Source organism: Mastigoproctus giganteus, chromosome 6 (assembly GCF_048544385.1).
Source record: "Mastigoproctus giganteus isolate SK-2022 chromosome 6, ASM4854438v1, whole genome shotgun sequence".
NCBI lineage: Eukaryota > Metazoa > Arthropoda > Arachnida > Uropygi > Thelyphonidae > Mastigoproctus > Mastigoproctus giganteus.
In genome coordinates this window covers 44,688,950-44,711,294 of record NC_143580.1, presented here as the reverse complement: position 1 = coordinate 44,711,294, position 22,345 = coordinate 44,688,950, and the positions used below count along the sequence as shown (strand labels likewise).

Below are 22,345 nucleotides of genomic sequence, written 5' to 3'. Positions count from 1 at the left end.
CTATTCAGCCTGTCAGCAACGTGATTACAGCTCAAAAACGGTGTTCACAGGCCGGCCCTAGTTACTACACCGGACCGAACCTATTAGTAACTCTCTAGGAGGCTTCCGGATTAGCTAGTGTATAATCTTGCTACCTCTACTCTGCAGGCGCCTCCTCCATAGCCAGGTGGGAAAGAGCAGCAGTGCATAGCACAAGATTCTTGATTAGACCGGGGTTCGAGCCCGTCACCACCAGATGCGGAAAGGTCAGGGAATGACCACCGCATATTCCCGGAGCAATATGGCCTTAGTTGCTAATGCTCCTCAAAAAACCAAATAACTAACAAGCAAACAAACGAAGCAGGAGTGGGCTTTATGGTCGATGCTCAGGCCACCAGTAGTGTGATCGCTTTCCAACCAATATCGGACCGCCTGGCAGTCCTTACTGTCAAGGGCACCATCAAGACCCATATTATCTCCGCCTATGCGCCAACTGAGACTAGCCTGGACCCGACCAAGAATGACTTCTACAACCAGCTCCAACATACGCTGGATTCAATTCCGCAGACAGAAGTGATCATCCTCGCAGGGGACTTTAATGCCCATATTGGCGTGGACAGATCTGGTTGGGAAACAACAATGAGCAAGTTTGGTCATGGGAAGATCAATGACAACGGACTACGTTTGTTGTCCTTTGCCGCATCTAACAACCTGATCATTGGAAACAGCCATTTCCAGCATCCTCAAAAACATCAACTTACATGGCGAAATCCATCTGGCAAGGACTCAGCAATCCTGGACTACATTTTGATCAATGCCAAATTTCGCTCATCACTCATGGACGTTCGTGCCATGAGGGGACCTGATTGCGGATCTGATCACTACCTCATCCGGGCTAAGGTGCAGCTCAAATTACGGCATGCAAAAAGATCATCTCGGTCAGCCAAGCTGGACTGGAGGCAGCTAATGAATGCTGCCAACAAACAGGCATATCAGATTGCCCTATCCAACCGCTTCGAGATGCTGGCCGTGCCCGAGGATATAAATGAAGAAGAAAAGCAGATCTCTGATGCTATCCTGGAATGTGCCAAGCCCCTATGTCCACCTGCCCGACGTCGAACGCAACCATGGATATCAGACGAGTGCCTCGACCTCGTGGACAAACGGAAACAGGCAAAGTTGGTCGACTTTGAACAGTACCGGCAGCTAAACCGAGAAGTCCGACAAAGAATGACAGCAGAAAGAGAAGCATACTGGAACCAAGTGGCAGACGATCTTGAAGTGGTGGCATCCAAAAACGAGTACCGCACACTCTCTACCGCACCCTCAGATGTCTGAGTGGAAAGACCAAATTGACTAGTGACAACATCAAGAATGCTGATGGGACCTTTGTGCGATCACCATCTGAACGCCTGCAACGGTGGAGTGAATTCTTCAAAGCTTTGTATAATCACGACCCACCTCAGGGACCGCCAGCAACAGCACTCTCGATCGACCCCCCCCCTGAGGTCTCCATGGTCGATGTTGAGCCTACAGTAGAAGAAGTGAAAGCAGCCATACAATCCCTGAAGAATGGCAGGGCACCAGGAGTGGACCAAGTCACCACAGAAGCGATCAAAGCCGGGGGAGATGTACTGCTTCGCCGACTACACTCACTCCTCAAAACCATCTGGTGCACTGAACAAATTCCGTTAACATGGAGGAAAGCCATTATCGTACCGATCCACAAGAAAGGTGATAACCGGGACTGCAAGAACTACCGTGGCATCAGCCTCCTTTCCATCATCGGAAAGGTCTTTATGAAGATCATCCAGTCAAGACTGCAAAAACATCGCGAGCAAACCAGTCGAGAAGAACAGGCAGGATTTAGACCCGAGCGAGGATGCTGTGATCAAATCTTTGCCATTCGTCAGCTGATGGAGGAGAGGATCAGGTGTGGACAGCGAACCGTCATTGTTTTCATTGACTTTAAGTCTGCTTTCGACTGTGTCCACCGGCCTGCCTTATGGAAACTACTAGAGGTTGAACATGTACCTCGAAAAGTCATCACACTCCTCCAAACTGCATACAACGGTTTAACCAGCCAGGTGCGCATCCAGAACGATTTATCTGAGGAATTTACCATCCAAACTGGAGTCCGCCAAGGGGATGTAGCCTCCCCGTTGCTTTTCAACATCGTGGTCTACGCCATTATGAGGAAAGCATTCAGAAACAGACAGGGCATACAATATGACAAGGATCACTATGTGACTGACCTGATGTTTGCTGATGATAGTGCTATCCTTGCCGGTAACGACGCTGAAGCCACGGACATCCACTACGACATTGCCCGCATTGCCCGGCCATACGGTTTGAAGATCAATGCTGGTAAGACAAAGGCCCTGACAACAGATGGGTCGCAAGCCACCATCTATCTCAAAGGCGTCCAGATCGAGCAAGTGCAGGACTTTAAATACCTTGGGTCGCTGGTCCAGGAGAAGAAAGTTGCATCCACCATGGAAATCCACAGCAGAATTGGACAGGCGGCCACTGCGTTCGCCTCGCTCAAATGGTGTCTGTGGAAGAGGACCAACATTTCCACAAAGACTAAAATCCGACTCTTCCGGACTTTGATCCTGCCCATTCTTCTTTACGGATCGGAAACATGGATTTGTCTCAAGTTAGATTTGAACAAACTTGAGGTATTCCAAATGCGATGCCTGCGGCAGATCTTGGGCATCTCTCTTCGCGACTGCATCACTAATAATACCATCCGCGCCAGATGCCAACAGCAACCAACCATTGCCGACCAAATCCAGAAGCGAAGGCTCAGATGGTTTGGCCACGTATGTAGAATGGGCACGAACAGAATACCATCCACACTCCTTTGGAGACAACGACCCACCCAATGGAGCATCCAACGGACCGCGCCTAGGAAAACGTGGGCCAAGCAAGTGGAAGATGACTTGAAGAGCCGACGTCTCGACCTTAACCAGGCCAGGACTGAAGCCATGGATCGTAAGGTATGGAAGAACATCACAGAGCAAGTCCGAAACCCTGCGGCACCTACAGCAGCATACTGGTTGCGTGGCCAACCGCCTCCCCCAGCTGCCAGCTAAGGACCAAAGAAGAAGAAGAAGAAACCTCTACTCTACTCTGCCAGATAGTGACTGGAGGGAGTCCGAGTAGTGTGTATGTGGGGGGGCATTGTCGAGGCCACCTTATGTCAAGGATCTAGGTATATTCTTACCATGTGTACGCAATATCCAAAAATTTCATTACTTCATACAGCATGTCCCACCCACTTTTTCTTACCAATGAATACACCATGAATTGTCAAACTTATAGAGTAAGCTTATCTGTGAAAAGATCTAAACCTCCCAAACACTTCCTAATTCATTTCACAAATATACGTGGTCTCAATTCTAATCTCAACGATGTCCATTTCCACTTGCAGTCTGCCAAACCCCATGTACTTTTTCTGACAGAATCTCAGTTCTCAGTTGATCATCTCAGTTGCCCAAACTATTCGCTGTATGAATCCTTTCGCCTCAAAGGTGGTACTTGTGCATATGTCCATTCCGATATTCCCTGTCAGAGACTTGGTAATTTGGAATCTCCTCTTTTCGATCTTCTCTGGCTTAAAATCTTTCTACCTCATTGTGTCAAATTCATATGTTGTCTCTACCGTTCTCCCAACCCCACAAATCACTTGGAGCTCTTTGACTTCCTCTCTTTGCAACTTGACTTTCTCCGGTCCAACTTTTCTAACAGTGAGCTAATTTTCGTTGGTGATTTTAATGTTCGAAACTCCAGTTGGCTTCCGTTTTCTAGTCACACCGACCCAGCTAGTCGAGATGCTGAGGCTTTTGCAATTTCTAATGACCTTGCACAGATTGTTCATTTAACTACAAGAATACCGGACAATCCTAACCATACAGCTAACAAGCTTGATTTTTTTCTCACAAACAAACCTAAGTACACGGTTTGAAGTGAGTGGTCCTTTAGGCACCTCAGATCACAACTTGGTGATTGTCTCTTCTCTAATGGAGCCTTTATCCCATGGCTATTCCATTCCTCATATTGTTTTCCATTACAAGAATGCAAAATGGGATGACATGCGAAATTTCTTTTCCTTGGTCGAATTACTGTTTCAAAACTTCTGATTTCAACGTTTGCTCAGATCGTGTCAGTGAAATTATTCTTGCAGGAATGGAATCCTTTATCCCACACTCCACTTTAAAATCTCGTCCTTTATGTAAACCTTGGTTTTCCAATAAATGCGGTAAGGCTGTTCAAGAGAAGAATGTTACATATCGTAATTGGCTCGTTTCTAATTCTTCAGTTTCATTTTCTGCCTACACCAAAGCTCGCAACAATTGTGAAGTAGTTATTAATCAGTCCAAACTAGAGTTTGAACAGGCTAAGAGTAGAAAACTTGCTTCTTGCCCTAATGGTTGCTGAGCATTCTAGTCTCTTGCCAAAGCTATTGGCCGCAACTTTTGCCCATCTCTGCTCCCACCTCTGTCTAAACCAGATGGTTCTGTTGTCACTTCAGCCAAGGAGAATAATGGGATACTGACCTGCTAGCATCCCATTTTCCTTCCAACTCATGTATTAATGATCTTGGTAAAACACCTCCCACCATTCCCAACACGCTCCATTCAATGCCTCCTGTGGTCTTCCGTCAAAGGGGATGTCAGAAGGATTTTGACGAATCTTGATGCTAAGAAAGCTCCAGGTCCTGATGGTATTTCTCCACTTGTTCTCAAAGCCTGTGCTCCTGAACTTAATCCTGTTCTTTGCTGCCTTTTTTCACTTTCTTATTCCAAAGGTGTTTTTCCTTCTGCTTGGAAATTTGCTCACATCCAGCCAGTTCCTAAAAAGGGTGACAAGTCCCTCCCATTGAATTATTTCTACTCTTTCTAAAGTAATGGAGAAATCAATTAACCGCCAACTCTTTACCTAGAAACCTTCCGTCTGATCAACGATCGCCAGTATGGATTCCGTCAGTGTCGATCCACTGGTGATATTCTGGCTTATGTTACTCATTTATGGACAAATTCAATGGAAAAGTTCAGTGAAACACAAGCAGTTGCTCTTGACATCTCAAAGGCTTTCGATCATGTTTGACATAAAGGTCTTCTAAACAAGCTTCCATCTTATGGTTTGCCAACTATTTTTTTGTAATTGGTTATCCAATTTTCTCTCTGATCGCTCATTTAGGTGATGATAGATGGCTCTCTGTCTTCTAACTTCTCCACTAATGCTGGTGTCCTCCAAGGTTCAGTTCTTTCCCCCACTCTTTTCCTCTTGTATATTAATGACCTTCTTCCATTGACTGGAAATCCTATCCATAGTTTTGCCGATGATAGCACATTGCATTCTACTTTCCATTTTGAGAAACCTTGCCCTGCTCAATCAGCTTCAACTTCTCGAATATTTGCTACCAATTCCTTAAATGCCGATCTCCAGGTAATGATATATCTCTTTTGGGGATTACCCTGACTTCTAATCTCTCTTGGCACAAGCATATTACAAATATTGCTTCCTCTGCATCTAAGAAACTTGATTTTCTCTTTCGCTCTCGGCTGGTTTTCTCTTTCACTCTCGGTGTTACTTTTCTTCCAAACAGCTGTTGCCGACCGGGCTAGCCGGGTAGGTAAAGTGGCTGCCTGGCAACCCAAAAGGTCACGGGTTTGAATCCCGCCTCGGGCTTGGATCAGAGTAGTGCAAAAACCACCTTGGGAGGTGCATTATGGCCACAGAAGCCGATGCGCCAACAACTAACAAAAAAAAAAAAAAAAAAAAACCAGCTGTTCACTCTGTACAATTTGCAAATCCACGCTACCATAGAATATTGTTCCCACATCTAGGGCATTGCCCCCAAAACCTCTCTCAGGCTTCTAGATTCTATTCAGAGGGGTCAGTTAGATTAATTAATGATTCATCTCTAACAGTGTCTCTCCACTCGCTGTTTCATAGATGTACTGTTTCTGCTGCATGCCCTTTCTACAGATACTTCCATGGGTACTATTCTTCTGAATTAGCTTCTATAATTCCCACTCTCTTTCAAAGCAGTCCGAACATGTGTCGCCAACATCCATTTACTGTCCAACTTCTTCGGTGCCTCCGTAGCCAGGTGGGAAGGAGCAGCAGTGCGTAGCACACGCTTCTTGATTAGACTGGAGTTAGAGTCCGTCACCACCAAATACGGAGGATGCAGAAAGGTCAGGGAATGACCACCGCATATCCCCGGAGCAATATGACCTTAGTTGCTAATGCTCCTAAAAACCAAATAACAACAACTGTCCAACTTCAAACTCACAGAACCAACTTTTCATCTTCCTTGTTTATTCATTCAACTGCCGTTTTGTGGAAGAACCTTCCTTCATGCATATTTCCTGATAATTAGTCTACAGAAGTTCAAGTCTAATGTCAACAAATATCTTCTTTCGTCTTCTCAACCTCCAACCCAAGCACGGCTAAGTACTATAGGTTCTAATACCTCTTGTTTGGAATTTTCATTAAAAAAAAAAGAAATCCTTCCTTTTAATGTTAATATAAGTGAAGAAGACTGCTACTAATGGTTTGCTTACTTCTTTTGTTGCCTTCTTTAATATAGCTAGATAAATTCCATTCACTCTTAAGTGTCTTTTTTACATTTAGCTTCAAATTCTCCTCAATTTTTTCTCTTGTTTTCAGAAAATCATCCAAGTTCCCACCAGAATTTGACTTGCTTCTGGCCCATCCATAAAAAATTAATGTATGAATGTGGAGTCAGAAATACCCATTGAGTTGGTCTGCAAGTGGGCAGAATCATCAACAATTAATCCATTCATATCTAGTAGACAAATATGATTTGACTCCTGTTTACATAGTAAAGAAGTCTTAACTGCTTTTGTTTGCATTCTTTGCCAGATACATCTTGTAATCTGCCTTGGGTTGCCAAGTCTTCTTTGTTGCTTGATTGCAGACTAGTTTATATCTATCACAGTCTTCTCTATCGCCTGATACTTTATATGCATTTTCTTCTCTGTCAAAAGTTCCATTAGTTCATCTGATACCTATTTAAATCTAAGCCTTGAACAGTATTTCTTAGTTGGTATGGAAAGCCTAGTAGCTTATGCTTCTCTGAATGTTTCCTGCTTAGAATTTGTTGTTGGTAACATCAGTTGGTCCCACTGCATAAAAAATAAAAACTGTCTGATTTCACGTTTTACTTATGAAAGTAAAAGTTACCACCGAGCAGGTCTTTTGCCTGTAGATTCTTAATGCATGAAGAATTACTGCTGACAATCAGATTAAGAATATTGCTTCCTCTTGTTGCCTCTCTGACATTCTGCTGTAGAAAACAGTCATCCAGTAAATCCACAAAAGCCTTGCTAGTGTGTGAGCGACCAACCGCAAGTTCTAGTCACTATATATGTAAAGTTAAAATTCACCACTATAAGATTTAGGCCCAATCTATCTTTGTATAGCTATTTGTTACACTAATCATAGTCATTAGCCTTTTTTAACTCACTCCTACTCAGTGCTTAAGTCATAGTAAACTAACTTAGCATTGCACTACCGCCCCTGTCTACTGGATGCCTTGCCTTAGATTTAATATGCTTCTTAACTAAGAGCATAACCCCCTCCACCTCTTCTGTCTTGCCTATCCTTTCTGTACACAATTGTACTCCCCATGTTCAAACTGTACATCCATTATGTCTGAGTGACACCATGTTTCTGGTATCCTTAAAATGTTTGCATTTGGTGGGTTGATCAGTGCTTCAAATTCAAATTTATTTAATACTCCTAGCATTATTGTATGTGCAAATATACATGCTCCTGTTATTGCTCTTAGTTACCTGCCCCCAACACAACTCATGTATTTACTTGTTCCGTGATGACCCAAAACAGTGCTTGAAATCCCCAAAGCCTTGTTTTCCGTGCTGTTGCATCTTCCAATAGAAGCAGTGCAAGAATCACTTTCACCTCTGTGTGCAGCTGTAATTAATCTATGTATCTACCCCAGCTAGCAGTTTTCTGATCCACTAACACTGCTGTGGGTCAATAGCATCAGCAAATATCCTTGCACCTATTCTATTTTAGTGTATCCAATATCCCATCCCTTAAAAACAGTCTCTTATTAACAATCACAGACCACACTTTGAAAAATTCCATCCCATGAGCCTTTGCACAGGCTCTCCAGGGCTGAATTGATTAACAAGGCTCTCAACATGTACTCTCTTTCTCTCCTATCATGTTTGGGAAGAATTGCAGACACTTTCAAATTTAATCTTAACTTGCAACTTTTTTTTTTCTCAATATTGCTCTGTAATTGTTAAGAAATCCACAGATCTCCTACTCTTAACATTATTAGTGCCAACATGTACAACAGTATCACCTTTCCTGTCCTTAAAAGATGATATCTGCCTACAACGTCATCTGCCTTTGCCCGTTGCAGACATACCTGGTCCTGTTCCACCTAAACTTATAGCACAACTTTTCTCCTTTCCCTGACAGTAGTCAATGGCAATAATTACTTCCCACAGGACCATTGTATCCTACCTTGGGGATTGTAGCTGTTTTGCTTGATGCTCAAGTGTAAGCTCTGGCATTGTATTTGGCAGCTGAGAGCTTGATGATTTCGATGCTTCCTTCGAAGGTACCCACTCTATTCTTCAAGCGCTCATAAAAGCTCATCAGAACACTGAGTTTATGCCTAATTTCCTCATACTCTTTTCACCAGATGTACACAAAGCCATCCCTCATCCCCCTGGATGTATTATGTTCCATTCCAAATAGATCCACAAACAGCACATTTTTGAAGGCTGTGGAGAACTGCCCCTTCAGTTCTCCCCCAAGCCACAGCACTCCTGCTAACTTTAAGCCCATTTGTTTTTCTGCTCTAGTCTGAAGCATGCTTTACATTTAAACTTAATTTAATTTGAGAATACTAAATACTACAACAAACTGATAGCTACCTAAATGCATATTACACTGTGAAGTTTAAGTTATATTATGTAGAACTGTTACATTTGTCGAGTTTTAAATTAGTTATTGCCTTATTGGAAATAATTTCTTAGCTAAAAATAAAATATGTATTCCAATCTACATGCTACTTATTTAACACAATTAAAATCCTGCAATTCCACTACTGTGCACTACACTGCTAGTTCATCATTCTACTCTTCCATTTAGCACAGGTTGAGTCCCTATTTGGATATTGACCTCCATTGTTGTCGGTCTCTTGAATCACTCATTTGTCAATAGCTCTGAGAGCCTGTTTTCCTTTAGACGTTGGAGCTATTCTCTTTTGGGTCTTCCTGGTGGTCTCTTATCTCCACTTCTTCCTGTCAGTTAGGAGTTATATATCAGATATCCTGTTTTAAAAAAATAATAAATAATAATAAAGAAAAATAGTCAGTGTCCTTTTGAATTATGAATTTAATGATATCTAATGGTTATTAAACTTGTTATAGGACATGAAAACACTTGAGGATTTTAATAACAATGTTCCAAGATTCAGAAATATTTAGATTTGGTTAAAAAATAATTATCCTTGTTGTAAAGTTTATAGTGAATTATTTTCTTTAACTTTCACTGAAATAAAATTCATTTTGTATTGTTTTACTTATGAATTATTATACGTTATCCACAGGTCCTTCAAGCATTAGAATTTTTACATTATAATCACGTAATTCACAGAGACATAAAGAGTGACAACATCCTGCTCGGAATGGATGGTAGTGTCAAATTAAGTAAGTCTTTTTTTGTGTGTGTGTGTGTGTGTGTACATGTGCATGCTTATATCAATAAAGTTTTTTTTTTTTTTTTTTAATTGCAAAATCCATACAGTTGCATGTGTGTCTTCATTTACACTTTCAGAAACATGTAATTTGGTTCATGTGTAGGCCTGTTGTATAAGGTCACAGTGCATTAAGAGATTTTTGTAGCGTCCACTGTTCTGTGCTAAACATGCTCAAACCTGATACATTTTAAGCATATCCTGGGGTACATTGGAAATTAAACTTGGTGATATCCTTTAGTTCTTGAATTGAATATGAATTATCCACAAATGCTCACTCTTTAAGATCTTCCCACAGAAGAAAAACTAGGAGAGGTAGAGTCTGATGATCTTGATAACCGGAGCCCCTTAGAGATCACTTGATATTCGAATTCAGATTTCATTATCTGTAGCACCACTGCAAATATGTGTGTAGCTGCATAGGTCTTGTTTGAAATGCTCTTGCTTAAATTGTTTAAATTTTAAATTTTCCTAGTGTGTCTTGAATTATTGTCTATATTCCTCTCTAGCTTCTGTGAAGGAACTGTTTAAAAGATGCTTCACAATAAACTATCTCTCTTGTAATGTTAACACCATAGCTTACTCAGTAAGAATATCATTACTGCACAAGTTACTTCAGATGTGCATGATGTGTGCAGCCATCTGTCACTTCCAATATACATTTCACCCACATTGTGTTGTTTCCACAGGTATAGCCAGAGATATATGCAATTTTGGGGATTTGGTGATTGAAGGTCTGTGAAAATCAGTAGAGACACTGAAGCAAAGGGAATTACTTGCATATTTGAAGATCTAAACCATGTTTTAGACACCACACAAACTAACCTTATGTTTGCATGGTGTCATTTGGTTTCATTATTCCAGTTAACTGAAGCAGAAGCAGCATAGTGTAAAGCTATAAATGTATTGAAACCTTTATTGTAACATAAGTTAATGCAAATCATCAAGTTGCAGGGAAGCAAAACTAAATTTTCAATAAACAGTATTCTTATTATTACAAACTTTTTATCCCCTCATTGCAACCTATGCATATGTTAAGTTCTCATCAAGGCTTTATAGTTCTAAATGTATATGGCTTTGAAAACTCTTATCTTTTGGCACCTCTCATATTGCATAGATAATTCATAACTTGGTTGTTACCTCTTATGATTTTTGCTTCATCAGTGGGTGAGTAGGCACCACCTGATGAGGAAATGGGCATCGCTGAAACGATGCCATCTTGGGAAGTGGCACTCAACTGAAAATAAATAACAGTATTATGCTTCTCAACTGGGGATGTTACTTATTCAAAGTGCAAGAGTAGACAACTTATTCTGAAGGACTTTACAATATGAGATGTATAATGAGAATGCCAAATTATTGCAAACTTGGTTTAGCACAATTGCATCATTTCTTCATGTATAAATGATGCATTTTAGATTTTTTAAAAATTAAATTTTGCAAATTTCTGCTTAATTTCATTAAAGGATTTGCCATCAGTAGTTGCTAGTCTACATTGCATGATATAAGGAAGTTAGACCATAAAAAACAGCATTGTTCTTTGTAAAGAAATGTTACATAAAATTTCAAAAGACGTATGCAAAATTTTCCATGTATTGTAGCACATTTGCTGTGTGTACGTGTGCACATTATTTTTTAGTTAAGTGGAGGGAAACGTAATGTAATCAGACATTTAAAAATAAATAAGCATAAGGCAATGCACACTATAAATAAATAAATAATTTTACTATTAGCATCCATACAACAAAATTTTAGCCAAAATAAGACTCAATCAAGTATACAAATTGTATATGTGATAAAAATTATTTTTATACAAACTTAAACATAAAATATGATAGGAAAATAACAATTTAGATAACCAAGTAGGAATATATATAAAAGTAAAAAATTCATTAGTTTGTAAAAATTTCTTAAAATTAATTTCTAAAAAGAAAACAGTTCTTTTTAGCTCTCAGAGGAAGCAATATATGTGATGTGCTTATGCCAAGAGAGATTGGAAGAAAATGGTTATCCATTAGGGTAATCCAAAATAGAGATGTGATTTTGTCTAGAAATCTGAGTGACATGGAAGATGAGCATAAAAGTGGTAGACTGGTGTGTTTTTTTTTTTTTTTTTCCCCATTTTTTGTGGGAAATAACACAGGACTGAGTTTTAGAAGGATTGAAGTAACTAAGGTTTCTTTGTTCCATTAACAATCCTTGAATGCTGATCTCCAGAATTACCTGGTGATCAGCATTTAAGGAATTGCTGATGGATGTTTTTGCAGTGAAGCTCTTTGTGCAAGGCAAGCTTTCTCAAATGTGGTATAATATAGCATGCTATCATCAGCAAAACTATGGACAGCACTTCTAGTCAGTGGAAGGAGGTCGTTAATATATGAGGAAAATAGTTTGTTTGTTATTTGGTTTTTAGGAGCATTAGCAACTAAGGCCATATTGCTCCGGTATATGTGGTGGTCATTCCCTGACCTTTCCTCATCCTCCGTATTTAGTGGTGACGGGCTCGAACCCCGGTCTAATCAAGAAGCGTGTGCTACGCACTGCTGCTCCTTCCCACCTGGGAGGAAAATAGTAGGAGAAATAGCTGAAATTTGAGGAACACTAGCTAGCATGTAAAAAAAAAAAGAACAATTGGAAATCTATAAGATGGGAGTTGTGTGGAAGAACTTTATGCCAAACACAATAGGAGCTTTAGAAATTCCAAGAGCAACTGCTTGAGTTTCACCAAACTTCCGTTGAATTTGTCCAAAGGTCAGTAACATGGACAATATATCACTAGTGGATCAATACTGACAAAATCCATTTTGGCAATCATTGCTCATATGGCAGGTTTCAAGGTAGTGAGAGAACTGTTCAGAAAACTTCATATCTTCCTGCACAATTATCCCCAGGTCCTTTTCATTCTCTACCACTGTCAGTGTAGTATTGTTTTATCTTATTACGTTGTCAGTGTAATAAGCTAAAACAATATTAGATTATTATTATTTTTTTTTTTTTTTGTTTGTTTAGTAAGGAAGTACTTTATTGCTGTATGCAACTACATGTTGCACAAGTTCCCATTGATAAATGTAGTATGTTATAATTGCCAAGGTAGTTATGTCATTAATTGCAGTTCCTTATTTTTAAATTAATTAGCAGTTGCTGCAGGCAGAGGTGAGATTCCTGCACTGCTTCTATTAGAATGGAGGCCACTGTGCTGGGTTTTCAGGGAATGGTGGGGGTCATCGCGAAACAAATAAATACATGGGCTGTGTTAGGGTAACTAAGATAAAGAATAGATACACGTATACTTGTGTGTACACCAATGTTACGAATATAGTAAATAAATTGGATGAACTTGAAGTGCTGGTGAAGACACAAAAGGCAGATGTTGTTGGGATATCAAAAACTTGGTGTAACACAGATATAAGCAGTGCAGAATTGGAATTCGGGGAGTAAAACGTGTACAGGCAGGATAGGAAGGGAGAAGGGGGTTATGCTGTTAGTTAAGAAACACATAAAATCTAAGGAAGTGCATCCAGTTGACATAGATGGTCAGTGCAATGTTGAGTCAGTTTGGTGTGACATAAGCACTAGGGGGAAAAAATGAGTAGGAGTGTGTTATAGGCGTAATGACTCTGATGAGTACAACAAACAACTGTGCATAGAAATAGTGGGCCAATAAATCAGATTGTCTAATAATGGGGTATTTTTACTTCCTAGATATTTTTTAAATATCTGGAAAGTTAGAGGTTTCTTAAATTATATACAGTTGGACCAACTGATGATGTTACCAACAGCAAATTCTAAATGGGAATCATTCAAGGAATTAATCTTAGAAGCTACTAGGCTTTTCATGCCAACTAAGAAATACTATTCAAGGTTTAGTCCCAAATGGTTGTCAGATGAACTAATGAGACATGTGGCAGAGAAGAAAAGTGCATGGGATGCATATAAATTATCAGGTGACACAAAAGCCTGTGGTAGATATAAGCTAGCCTGTAATCAAGTTTCAAAGGAGGTTAGCCAAGCGAAGGCTGATTATGAGAAATCTTTGGGAAAGGATGCAAAGAAAAACAGCAAAGACTTCTTTACTTATATAAACTGTAAAAGGAAGAGGATGAATCACATTGGTCTGCTTGATATCGACGGATTGGCTGTAGATGATCCTGCTCAGATAGCTGCCAAACTGAATGAGTATTTGGTAACTGAAGTTTAACATTGACAAATGTAAAGTACTGCATATGGGAAGCAGTAACCCCAGAGTAACATATCAAATGTGTGGTATTACAGTGACAAGGTAAGGTATGTTCATGTCAAACGGCACCTGGGATTTCTCCCAACTCCACGTGTGTTTCGCTGTATCGAGGACAGTACACTGTCAAGCCAGTGACTTGAAAGTGTGTGGACAGTGTCTGTGCAGTGTGATATATTGTGCCCATTGTTTGACCAGCTTATTGGCCGCCAGGCCCCTAGTGGGGCCTGACGTTGCCCATACCCTGCCACGTGGAGGCTAGCCGGGTGTATCCAGTATCACAACAAATTGCTCTGGCAGGTCCTGCCACCTAGTTTCCTGGGATTTTAGTGGCTAGGACCTTTTTAAAAAAAAAATTTTTTTTTTTTACGCATTTGATATTAGTGCTTAATGGGATTGCTATTTGGAAATCGCTTGTTGGGGTTGAATGCTAAAGAGATGTGTTAAAGGCCTAATAGGTCGGGCAAAATTTTGATGTCATTAAATTTAGATGTGAGGCTGTACACTAGATAAAAGCTAATAGTGTTTGTTGTCTTAGAGATTTAGACAAAACCGGTAGAATTTAGACGATTAGAATTTGGCGGCATTGTTAAGGGTGTACCTTGGTCGATTTAGTGAGAGAAGGGGGGGAGACTGAAGACTGGGGGAAAACAGAAGAATAGGGATGATAGAGTAGGCATCCCCAAAGAGGTCAGTGGAGACGAGCCCCACCAGGCGAAGTATGGGGGGTAGGCAGGGAGGGGAGGAGACATCCATCTCCCCCCCCTGCCTGGGGATGGGGTTTTAAAGGGAACCAGGTTTAGATCGCCAATGGCATGTTGGCAGCAAAGCCGCAGAATGTCTTCGTCAGTGTCATGTCCAAGCAGTGTCGAGTCTGGTATGAAGGTCAAGCTGCCCATCCTGCTCCAGGGGTGGTATATGTTAGCTGGCAGTGGGGAACCCACCAGGCGAGGGTGGGGAAGAGACACATTTATTTCATTCATAAGCTGCATTCTCACTCTACTTTCATTTTTTATATATATATATATATTTTTTTTTTTAGCAGGCCATGGGGGGAATGCAGTGATGGTGTTTATGTGGTTAGTAAATGTTTGCTAGTACAGTATATGTAAAGTAATGTAAGTTATTTTTAATTTTGTATTCTTTCGGCCAATTACATTTGCTCTTCCACTCATTCCAATTCACTCTCTCTTTCCCTCATGCTAGTCACTCTTTCTTTCACTAAAACTGCCATTTATTCCCTTTTAGCATAATTCCTGGTTCACTCAGTGTCCAGCCTATTCGTTCTATCTTTCATTCTACATTTGATCCCCTTGCTACTAGCTTACTGATATTTTTCAGTTAATCTGCTTCCTTGGCTGCCTGTACATCTCCCTCCCCTGCATGGTTACTTATTTGGTGTTGGGGCCCTAGGTTCCTACACATGGCAGGGTAGTCCTGGGAAGTTTTGTTATATCAGGTTTCTGTCAGGGTGCAGAATACTGCTGTCCTAACAGTTTTTAAGTCATTGTCTGGGCGTGGTGGGAAACTTGGGCAATTTTACTATTGATTGTTGTTTAATTGCTGGGGGGCTGAATTGCCATTCTTTGGATTGCTCTGTGCATTTCGAATATTTTCTGTGTGAAAGATGTAAAACCTTTATAATTTTGCTCTTCTATGATGAACAGAAAGCCTTCTTCCCTGGGAGGGGGACCAATCTGTGCTATTAGCTATGCTCTGGGGATGTCATATATTATACATTCATATAGAATGTGTGTCCAGTCTTCACTTTCGCCACAGGTGCAGTTTGGGTCATCGGTCAGGCCTAAGGAGGTTAGTTTTGCCTTTAGGGAGCCATGACCTGTCAATATAAATGATGTAAAAAGTCCAGGGGCATACTACTTAGGTGGCTCTGGGCTAACCATTGACACCCGTGGCAGAAACCATTTGGTAACCAGACCTCTGGTTTCCTGCTCCCACTTTGTTTGCCATAGCTCATGGAGCTTTGTGGCTATTCTTTTTCTTTCATCATTGAAGGTGTTGGTTGTGTCAAGGGCTATCCCCAGAAATTCTGTGGGTATGCCCTTTTTAAATCTATAATATAAACTTCTTTTGGCTACTTCCAGGTAAAGTGAGAGAGTTCCGGCCAGCAACTATAGTGCAGGTGTGCTTACTGCGCGACATGCTCTGGTAATAGTGAGTAGGGACTACAGTGACAATGGTAGTGTGAAAAGGACGGGGTAATTGTGCAGGCAGATATGAAGTTTTCTGAGCAGTGCAGATGGTCTGCAAGAGTAGCTCATGGTGTCTTGTCAATGATATACAGGAATTTTTCTAGCAGGGATAAGGAGGTGATTATCCCCTTGTATAAGGCAATGGTCAGGCCACACCTTGAGTACTGCATACAGGTCTGGAGGCCCCATTTTAAGAAGGATGTAGAGCTGTTGGAACAAGTACAGAGAAGGGCAACAAGGTTAGGGAATTGAACAAAGGGTTGCTCTTACGAAGAAAGACTTAAGTTTTGCAAATTACAGTGTCTGGAGACTAGGCACCTGCGGGGTGATCTGATTGAAGTGTATAAAGCCTTGAATTCTTTGAGCATGGCTCAATGCTGATGGAATTCCTCCTCTTGCTCACAATAATTGCCTGAGAGGGCATAAATTCAAATTGAGGAAAGACAGTTGTAGGATAGATGTGCAGAAGTTTGCTTTTAGCCAGAGTGTGGTTGATTGCTGGAACAAACTTTCATCTGTCGTTGTAGAAGTTGATAGCTTAAATAGATTCAAGGAAGAACTAGACAAACATTTGGAGTGAGTGGATGGTGAAATGAGAAGGGTGTGTGGTTTTTTTTTGGCTGATGCTATATAAACTTGCTTTCTTGCATCATGTGCCCTTGCTAATGCTAATGCATCTACATTCACACATGAGGAATTATTCATGTAGAGGAAGGCCAGAAGCTTATCAAACTGTAACGGGGTGCTTAATAATTTTCTAATAACTGAGAGCAAAGTGGAGGAGAAATTGTTGAAGTTAAACTGTCGAAAGGCACCCAGAGTGAATGGGATGTATCTAGTTATATTAAATGAGGTGGCAAAGGAAGTATGCAAACCCTTAGCTATAATTATGAGAGTATCCTTGGACTCGGGGTAAATCCCCACAGACTGGAGATGTGCAAATGTATTGCCAATTCACAAAGGAGGATCTAAGGGTGACTGAAGTAATTACAGACCAGTTAGTTTTAACTCCAGTTCCGGGGGAAAATAATGAAGTCGCTGGTTAAAGATTCATTGCAGGCTCATCTAGCTAAGGCTGCAATAATAATTTAGACACAGCATGGGTTTGTTAAGGGGGGATAGTCTTGTCTGACAAATTTGATAGTATACTATGACTTGGTTACAAAGGAACTGGATGCAAAAAATAATTCTGATATCATATACTGTCGAACTTCCCTAAAACAAATTTGATAAATCCAGCAATAAAATTTGTTATAGGGAATTTCGTTATACAGAGAATGTCTTTTTTTATTGGAAATTACCTAATTAGAAAATGAAAACGAATGTACAGTTTATTTCAAAAATATACTTATTTAAATTTAGTTTACACAATTTTTTTCAGTAAGTATTACAAATTTTTAAAAATCAGTAATTTTCATTAATGTACAGTAATGTACATTAATGAAAATCAGTAATGTACAGTACAATTAAAAAAAGGTCTGATTCTCACATTTATTCAGTGCATTAAAAACATTATCAGGGACATTTTCACAAAACTGTAGACCCAGATGAAACATTTTAAAAGCATGAATCATTTCTTTGCGAGTTGTCTTTTCTGTGGGCTGTTCTGATCCATCTTCAGCGTAATTGTTAATTTCTTTGCAATCATGGTTGCATCTATCACTGTTCAGCAGTATTTCATCTTCATTTCAATGTTCTTCTGTTGTTGCCAGATTTTGATCTGCATAAACATAACCATCCAGTATTACATGATTTTCGATGTTCCGAGACAATTCTAATAATGTCCAAAAGTTTTTCAGTTGTGAAAGCGACAGTTCATCTTGTTCGTCTGGTTGTTGTTCAACTTCTGTATTCAATATAAATCCTGCTTTCAAAAAACAATTTTGAATAGTGTATTCACTGACAGTTTGTCTAAACTTTTGCCAGATCAGAGATGCAATCTCTAAGGTTAATTGTAACTTCCAAGTTTTTATTTTCTTTTAACACATTGACAGTCTTCATTAATATTCTTTTTAATAATGTCTTAGTCTGTTGGCTGGAGTTTTGACGTTACATTTGGTGGTAAAACAACAACTTCATGCTTTTAAGTTTGGCATAAATACTGGCAGGATGTGCCGGACAGTTGTCAGTAATCAACACGATTTTTCTTTTTTCTTTTATTATTCGCTTGTTTAGTTTTAATATCCATTCTTCAAAAATATCACTTGTCATCCATACTTTTTTTATTAAAGGTGCAGTCAGCTTCCAATGATTTTTGTGCCTCTAAAAACATCTTGGGTTTTCAATTTTCCGATGACTAAAAGTCTTAATTTTTGGCTCCAGCTAGCACAGTGATTCTTTCTTTGCTTTATTTTCCGCCGAAACATTTATCCTTAAAAGCAAGTGTTCTATTAGGTAAACATTTAAAGAATAAATCCATTTCATCAGCATTAAAAATGTCCTTAGGTATTATATTATAATCTTCCAAAATTTTCTTTAAGGTGTTGTTCCTCCAACTGTTGCAATCTCCTTTGCTTACATCAACACTTTCTCCACAAATAACCTTTTCAACAAATCTGTGGCACTTCTTAAATTTATCTAACCACCCAGTGCTTGCATTAAATTCTGTATGTCCAAGGAACTGTGCAAATTTCAGAGCTTGTTGCTTAATTATTGAACCTAATATTGGTATATTCTTTTCACGTATCATTTGCACCCATTTTAGAACAGCTTTATCAATATCTTCGTATACATACAACTTAATTTGCTTATCTGCTTCTCCTTCAATTGCATTTAAAATTGATTCTCTGTTTTTTAAAATCGTAGATAAAATGCTTGCAGGTATGCTATATTTCTCCACAATGTTTTTCTTAAAACCCTGGTGAATATCATGTTGACTTTATCATTAATACTTAAATACTTTCTCTTCAACTTTGTTCCTGCAATGTTAAAAATTACTTGGCTGACACAGGCTGTAGCTCATTGCTGATACATCACCTTGTAGCCACTACAAACTTCACTGTGCTGGCCATATAGTGAATTGTTAGTACCACCTACTCAACGACATCCGCTTGTCAATTCAACAGTATCACGTGACCTTTCCTATCAGTCACTTTGAAGAAATATGTCACTTTGTGAAATCCTTTTATTTTGCTTTCATTCATATATACATGAAAGAAAATTTATGGTTAATGTATGCTGTGTGTTACTTTTTAGCAAAAAAAAAAAAAAAAAATAGCCTATGTGATTGATGGCAAATTGTTCTAAAAGAATGAAATTTTTTAAATTTCAAAACCATCTGCTGGGAGTCTAGTTAGATGAGAACGGACATATACAAAAACAATCATATAATGATTGGCAGGAAGGTCACGTGGTACGGTTGAGGTAAGAAGCGAATGTCATTCAAAAACACATTAAAAAGTGTTACTAAAAACAGACTATCGAAGCATTCCATGTATTGCCACCACAGTACACTGAAAGTTTACACGCAGCGAATTTTATTTTCCACTTAGCCAACATCAATTTACAAATCTACCCTATTTATTGCAAAGTTTATGATCACTTTTTAAGAAAACTCATTTAGTTTTATAACTAACAAAAATGAAACGAAGATCATCATATGGGCATCAGTGGCCACAGGTGTTCACTAAAAGGATGGTTAATTCCAGATGCTAAAGAGCAATTTCGGAAGGAAGGAGGTTGTATTATATTTGAGTGGCTGCTTAGCAGTAAATGCTTGAAAATCTTTAAAAATGCTTTTGCTAATTTTTTTTTAAAATTCATTATAGGAAGACTTTCGCTTATATGTGGTTAATTTTACATGTAATTTCGTTTCAAGGTGCAATGTTTTGCAAAAAAATTCTTAATATAGAGAAATTCATTAAATAGAAGTTCGCAATAGAGAAGTTCCACTGTACTTGGATTTCAGGAAAGTTTTTGACAGTGTTGCGGATGGAAGACTACTTTACAAATTGGAGCAGTATTATTAGTCCATGCTGCTCTTCGTCGACTAATGTTATTAGTGGAGTCTCCCAGGGTTTGGCGTTGGGCTCACTGTTTTGTATATTTATCAATGATATTGATTGAGGTATATCAGGCTTAATGTCGAAGTTTGCAGATGATACAAAGGTTCGCAGGGTTGTTAATGACAGTAATGGCAGTGAGCTACTGCAACGGGATCTAGAAAATTTGGGCAGATGGGCTGAGAAGTGGAAACTGAAGTTTAACATTGACAAATGCCAAGTACTACGTATGGGTAGAAGCATACTATTTTAACATTGACAAATGGTATGACAAATCGTAGATAAAATGCTTGCAGTTTAAAATGGTTTTTTTTTTTTTTTTTTTTATGAAAACCCCAAACACGAAAGGTATCAAAACCTATAGTACTTAGTACCGTGCATGGGTTGAAGGAGAAGTATGGGGGGAGGGGGATGCTGGAAACTTTGCTCTAGAGACTAAACATGGGTTTCACCACTTCAAGTCTCCAATAAGCAAAGTGGTGGTATTTCACTGGTTGATGAAAGTCATCTACCACCTGCAAATTGTTCAGTCCACCATGTTCAGTTAGTGGGTTCATTTTTATGTCCTCAACATCCTCAAATCTCTTTCCTTTGAGGGTAGTTTTCAGCTTGGGAAAGAGGAAGTTCTGTTGGTGCTAGATCTGAAGAGTAGAGTGAATGGTTCATCTATGCAATTTCATTGTGTTGTCGGAAATGTCTTCACAAGTTCAGAGGCAGTATTAGTATTATTATTAGCCATATGGTGCAAGGAAGCCTGAGGCTTATGCTGCACCAGCCAAAAAAAAAAAAAAAAAAAAAATCTGAATTACCCCAAGAGAGTCAGAAGTAGAAGGGAATCACCAAGAAAGGGAAGAATGATGATATCCAGCTCAGGACCCTGGGTGTGCCAAGCCCATACTCACCAGATGTGAGCCCCTGGGGTATGACAAAGCATACCATTTTTAACATTGACAAATGCCAAGTACTACATATGGGTAGAACATTTACATACCCCAGAGAAAAATGAAAAAGACCTGGGACTAATTGTGCAGTCAGATATGAAGTTTTCTGAGCAGTGCAGACAGGCTGCCAGAGCAGGTTATGGGGCATTGTCAATGATATACAGGAAATTTGCTAGTAGGGGAAAAGTGATTATCCCTTTATACAAGGCAATGGTCAAGCCATGTGTTGAGTACTGCGTACAGGTTTAGAGGCCTCATTTTAAGAAGGATGTATAGTTGCTTAAGCGAGTACAGAGAAGGGCAACAAGATTGGTGAGGGGAACAAAGGGGTGATATTACCAAGAAAGGCTTAAGTTCCACACATTGCAACGTCTGGAGACTAGGCACCTGTGAGGTGATCTGATTGGGGTGTATAAGGCCTTGCATGTGTTGAGCAGGCTTGATTCTGATGGGATTCTTCCTCTTGCTCAGATTACAAACCTGAGGGGGCATAATTCAAATTGAGGAAAGACAGATGTACAGAAATTTGCCTTTAGCTAGTGGGTTGTTGATTTCTGGAACAAACTTCTATCTCTCGTGGAAGTTGATAGCTTAAATAAATTCAAGGAGGAACTGGACAATCATTTAGAAGGAATAGATGTGTGAAATGGGTGTTTTTTTTTTTTTGCTAATGCTACATAAGCTTGCTTTCTTGCATCATATGCCTCTTCTAATGCTAAATTTGAAATTTATGGAAAAGTTTTGTAGTGCATCTCATTATTATTGAAGATAAAAAAGGAAAAAAATGAAGCAAGAGATTTTTTGCAGCATCAGCTCTGTCAATTTCAGTATAAGAATCTACCAGAAGTTATTATAGAAGAAGAAAGAACTGATGTACAGTGGTCTTCAGTTGGGGAACTGACAACTACACAAGGAAGCTTGAAATATAACATCATTCCATATCATTCTTGGAATTTTAGAAATTCTTCATAACCATACTAAGTGAGAGATTATTATTAGTAGTATTAGTGGAAAATTATGCAAGGAAGCATAATTTGCAGAATCAGAAAAAAAAAAAAAAAACATCAACCTCATCTGTCCATCCCTCTAATAATGTTTAATTCTTCATTAAATTTATTCAAACTGCTCACTTCCACAACACCAGATGGTAGTTTGCTCCAACATTCAGTTACTCTCTGGCCGAAAGCAAATTTTTGCATATC

General features: G+C 39.4%; 1 protein-coding gene across 4 annotated transcripts in view; it reads left to right on the top strand.

Annotated features, from left to right (window-relative positions):
• The window catches only part of Pak (serine/threonine-protein kinase PAK 3-like protein), a 251,389-nt gene that overhangs the window by 193,349 nt on the left and 35,695 nt on the right, over nt 1-22,345 (top strand). For all 4 annotated transcript variants that reach the window (XM_090375934.1, XM_090375932.1, XM_090375933.1 and 1 more), the window contains one exon: nt 9,608-9,707. In XM_090375934.1, the coding sequence (XP_090232060.1) occupies nt 9,608-9,707 (100 nt within the window). The remainder of the gene's footprint in view (nt 1-9,607; nt 9,708-22,345) is intronic.